Genomic DNA, 5,121 nt, shown 5'->3' on the forward strand with positions numbered 1-5,121 from the left:
TAAAAAAGGTTTCTCCTCTAGAAAAATAAAAAAGGTTTCTTGAATACAGTCTAATGTGAAAAAATGTATACTCTGAATCAGGAAAGAAGACGATTGCGTAATATCATAAATTATACGAAATATAAATGTAGGGGAACGCGGGGCATAACGGGCCCCCGGGGTATAATGGGCACCAGCCCTTTCTCCGCACAACGCGACTCACCATGCGCAGAATCGTGACCATTGTCGCTTGAACACAGCCAACGCCAACGAACATCAGTCGAATGCGTGTAACTCCAAGTGGTGCTGCTTAACGCCGATAAACGAGTTTTCGTGTATTCCGAAGTTATTTTACCAATTATTTGGACATCCGTAAATAGTTCTTTTATGTATAATTGTTTACCAAACTTAAAGTTAAGTCGAAGTAAGTAAATAGACTTGTCATTAATAAGCTATTGTAAAATTAAATCGTTAGGTTAGGTTTTGTTTTAACATGTGATCTGAAAAGTTGCACCTGGGGCATAATGGGCGGGGTATAATGAGCATGCCCATTATGCCCCGTATTTCTTCTAAATTTAAATATTTTTTTTTTCAGATGGTACGTAACTACGTAAAAAAGACTAAAAGACAGGGTTGGTCTCCCGAAATAATGAAAAAAGCTATACAAGGTGTAAAATCTGGAAAATTAAGTTGCAAAGCAGCTGCTCGTTCTTATGACATTCCCAGGTCCACTTTGCAAAGGTATATTAAAAAGAGCGTTGCAAATCCAGATATTGCGGCCAAAATAGTGAAACCAGGTAGCTTCAAACCTGTTTTTTCTCAAGAACAAGAAAGTGAACTTGCTGAATATCTAAAAGGCATGGAAGGTCGCCTTTTTGGTCTATCAAGTAAAGAATTCCGAAGTTTAGCATATGAACTCGCGGAAAAAAATGGCTTGCGTCACAATTTCGATCACGAAACACGCATGGCTGGGGAGGACTGGTTAAAATATTTCTTAAAGAGAAACCCTACAGTGTCACTAAGAAAACCAGAAGCGACATCAGCTGCTCGAGCCCAAGGTTTTAACCGCGTTTCTGTAAACAATTTTTTCGACTTGCTAGAGCAGTGTATAGATAAATACAAAATAAAAGAAAATAAAATATTTAATGTAGACGAGACGGGCATAACAACCGTGGCTAAGTCTTTAGGAAAAATTTTGGCCAGCAAAGGGAGAAAACAAGTGGGATCTCTGTCTTCTGCAGAGAGGGGGCAACTACTTACTGTGGAAGTGTGCATGGGGGCTGATGGCTCTTTTATGCCCCCCATGTTTATATTCCCCAGGGAGAGGATGAAAATAGAGCTCATGAATGGCACACCACCAAATTCATGGGGTGAATGCAACAAAAAGGGATGGATGACCAAAGAACTCTTCTTGACTTGGTTTAAAAAGTTTGTCCAATGGTCACGTGCAAAAAAGGATGATCCAGTACTACTACTATTGGATGGCCACGTCACGCATGTTAAAAGCATAGAACTTATAGATTATGCAAGGGATAACGGTGTAGTGTTATTGTGCTTCCCCCCCCATTGCACACATCGTTTGCAACCACTGGATGTGTCATTCATGAAGCCATTAAGCACTTATTATAGCGAGGAGGTAAAAAAATGGTTAAGAACTCATCCTGGTAGGACAGTTACCCACTATCAGGTCGGCGAGCTCTTCGGCAATGCTTATTTGCGAGCAGCTACAATGTCGGTTGCAATAAATGGATTCCGCAAAACAGGGATATGGCCAGTGGACCGGAATATATTTGTAGATGTCGACTTTCTGCCAGCTGATGTTACGGACGTGCCTATTGAACAAGACCAAAGTTTAACTACCGACACGCCTGAAGATGAAAATGAAAGCTATTCTGCAAAACTACCTTCAAATGCACATGTCAATCTGGATACATTAACTACGCGAGAAAAACCGTCTCCGCCGAGTACACCACCTCAAATGACACCATCAGCGTCTAATCCAGTGACTGCACTCCCAGGCTCTTCCACGTCGCTTGGATCATGTTCGCCAATTCCATGTCCATCTACGTCTTTCAACAAGTTCTCTCCAACGCAAGCATTTCCATTTCCAAAAGCGCCTGCTAAAAAGCGAGTTTCGAAACGTCGAGGAAAGACAGCAATAATAACCAGTTCTCTGTATAAGGACGAGTTGAAAGCAGTATCAAACGATACTGTTAAAAAGAATGTTGTAAAGCGGAAGGTCCATATAGATGACACCACCGTTCAGAAAAATCTTAGCACTAATAATAATAATAATAAGGCCAAAAAGTTAAAGAGAGGATACATGCAAAACACAGATTCCGAAAGCGAAGATGATGAAGAGTGCTTGTATTGTGGATATTTATATTCGCAATCTACAGAAGGATGGATCTCGTGCATCAAGTGTGGCAAATGGGCACATTGCCCCTGTGCCGGAGAAGACGACAACGATTCGGAATCTACTCATATTTGTGCGTTCTGTATTTAATTTTAGCAATTAAAATGTAATATGTCCATTATGCCCCACCGGAGCCCGTTTTGCCCCAGTACCGGGGCATAAAGAGCACATGAACTATTTTTGTTTTAATTAGAATAACTTTTTTTTTCTTTATTTTTAAATTTTTTCAATGTTCCATTTAATAACATAATAAAACATCTTACAACCAGAAACATGCGCAGCTTTCTTACATTTTTTATTTTGATATGGTAGACAAGAATCCTTAAGGGGCCCATTATGCCCCGGCTTCCTCTACATACGTCGCGTCGGTGATAAGGTCACGAGGTTACGACCGATGACATATTAAAGTTAGGTCATGTTATTAGGGAATGACTCTTTCTAACACATTTGAAATGGTAAATCGATTGTCTTTACTACAAAATAATATGATTATGCAATCGTCTTGAATGCTTCATTTCTATAGACGTATTTAAGTTTTTCAACCCAAATATTGTACTGAAGTTTTTCTATTTACTAAATTTTGTTGCAATAATAAAATAATACTACCTTATACAGAGTGTCTAAAAATATTTTAAAAAATTGCTATACTCTGTTCTTTCTCAGGTAAGATTTCGACAGACGATGACAGAAGAAAAGCAGATGACGTCCCATACCAATCTATTTATTTTACTAAAAAAAGTTTCTAATAATTTTTAAGTTAACTATGGATGGGTTTAAATATAAATCCGTCATGCGTCGTCTCTTGTTGTTTTTAACCAGTTTTATTGGTTTATTCTAAAAATGACAGATCGTATTTCAATTTTATTGGTTTGACGGAACGATGAACGACAAACGGACGCCGATGCGTATGACCTCGCCTCTAGATTTTTGACGCTTGTCAAAGTCTTGTCAAATTAAAGGTTATAATTTTGTGTCAACTTTTGTCAAATACCCTGCGTTTTGGAAGATGGTGCATTTTGATTCGTGTTATTACGTGTGTTTTGTGTCTTTTGAAGTCAAGTGGAGGAAAAATCGAGTGAAAATTAACTGTAGACCCAGAGCACAGTTTATGGTTAATACTCGCTGCCCAGGCAGAAAGTCTTATACACCAATAAAGTTACCATCAATAAAGTTCGTATACCATCTCGTCGTAGATAAGTGCATCTCGAATATGGTAGAAGGAACCTACTAAACACATACTAAAAACTGGAGTAGCTGTAAAATATCGACATCACACGATAGGTAAATAATGGATTTTAGTACTGCAGAAAAATAATATCAAAAGGTACTGGTTTAAAAAAATTAAGATCAAAGTTAAGTAATCAACCTTTAAGGTATAAAATTTGGTAAGTGTTACTATTAATAAAATAGTTTGTTTTATTTATGTTATTTTATTTATTCCTGTAGAATATTACAAATTTGTATTTGTACATAAGTTATATTGATAAATATAATCGTAAATGCGGGTTTCAAAGTTTCATAAAGCTTGAAATTAAGAAATAGTTCTTTTTTATATTTTTTTTGGTATGTGGTGTCTTGTTCTTGTTTGTTTTGTATTATAACACATACCGTTTTTTATTAAATAAAATAGCTCGATTACATTTTTTCAGTTTTATACAGTTTTTTTCACAATATTTTGAAGTAATCACTTGTCAGTCAAATTTTAAATATATTAATTTCCTGCTATGCGTTCCAATTGTACCAACTTATTTCTTTGTAAAATAAAATAAACTACTTTGAAAAAAAAATGACAGACACATCTATCACTGTCAAGGATCTTCTCGTTGGACAGACTATAGCTTTAAACGGCAATAATTTGTTTAATTTAACTGGAACGCTCTGTATATTTTACGAGAAACAGAATCCTAATTGAACTGTCTATTAAATATCTTCATGCTTTCCTAGACAATGCATTTTCTTATAATTTAGACCTTATTTATCAAATACCCAAGGAAACATCAGGAGATTCAGTACTTAACACCCGCGAATACTTAATAAATTCAACTTAAGTATTTGAAAACAGCCCACAAACTTTTGCTTCGAAAAAACGCATAATTTTAAAAGAGTAGATACACCTGTGGTGGAACTGGCACTTGTTCTTGAAGATTTTGGCTTCAAAATGCACAAACAGAACTCAGAAAATAACCAGGAGAGTGGAGAGTGTAGTAAAAGTTCTACAGAAATAATGAATTCCACTGCCAAGCAGCTGTACGAATAGTTTTTTAAAAGGTGCATTGCAAATTCAATCCCATTTTAGTACCTGTACATTTCGTACATTTGTTGTTTTAAAAACAATCTAAAATGTCAATATTCCGTAGATATATTGATAAATGAGGTCTAAATTATTAGAAAACGCATTTTCTACGAAAACTTGAAGAGATAGGTAAAAAATGATATAATACAATTTGATGGACAATTAAATTGTGCATCTGATTCTCCTAAAATATACAGGGTGTTCCATTTAAATTAAACAAGTTATTGCCGTTTAAAGCTAGAAATTATTTAATATAAATTTTTAGACACTCTGTATGAAGTAGTATTACTTTTATTATTGCAACACAATAACTAATCAATAATTAAACTTCAGTAAATATTTAGTATTAAAAACTTTGATACCCTTGGAGAAATGAAGCCTTGAAATTTTTACTGCAATTTCACAAAATTGAAAATATTTCAAAAACGGTAAG

At 35.4% G+C, this 5,121-nt stretch overlaps 1 protein-coding gene across 1 annotated transcript; it reads left to right on the forward strand.

Annotated features, from left to right (window-relative positions):
- Window positions 1–628: 628 nt before the first annotated feature.
- On the forward strand, window positions 629–2,579 carry LOC115881449. The gene has a single exon (XM_030898923.1). It carries the CDS (start codon window positions 629–631, stop codon window positions 2,483–2,485), a length of 1,857 nt encoding a protein of 618 aa, XP_030754783.1. The 3' UTR covers window positions 2,486–2,579.
- The last annotated feature ends 2,542 nt before the right edge of the window (window positions 2,580–5,121 follow it).

The sequence above is a fragment of the Sitophilus oryzae genome, unplaced genomic scaffold (genome assembly GCF_002938485.1).
Source record: "Sitophilus oryzae breed Bouriz unplaced genomic scaffold, Soryzae_2.0 scaffold_1723_pilon_pilon, whole genome shotgun sequence".
NCBI classification, from domain to species: Eukaryota; Metazoa; Arthropoda; class Insecta; order Coleoptera; family Curculionidae; genus Sitophilus; species Sitophilus oryzae.

Coding starts and splice junctions, on each gene's coding strand:
- LOC115881449 (XM_030898923.1), top strand. CDS start 629: ATGAAAAAAGCTATACAAGGTGTAAAATCTGGAAAATTAAGTTGCAAA.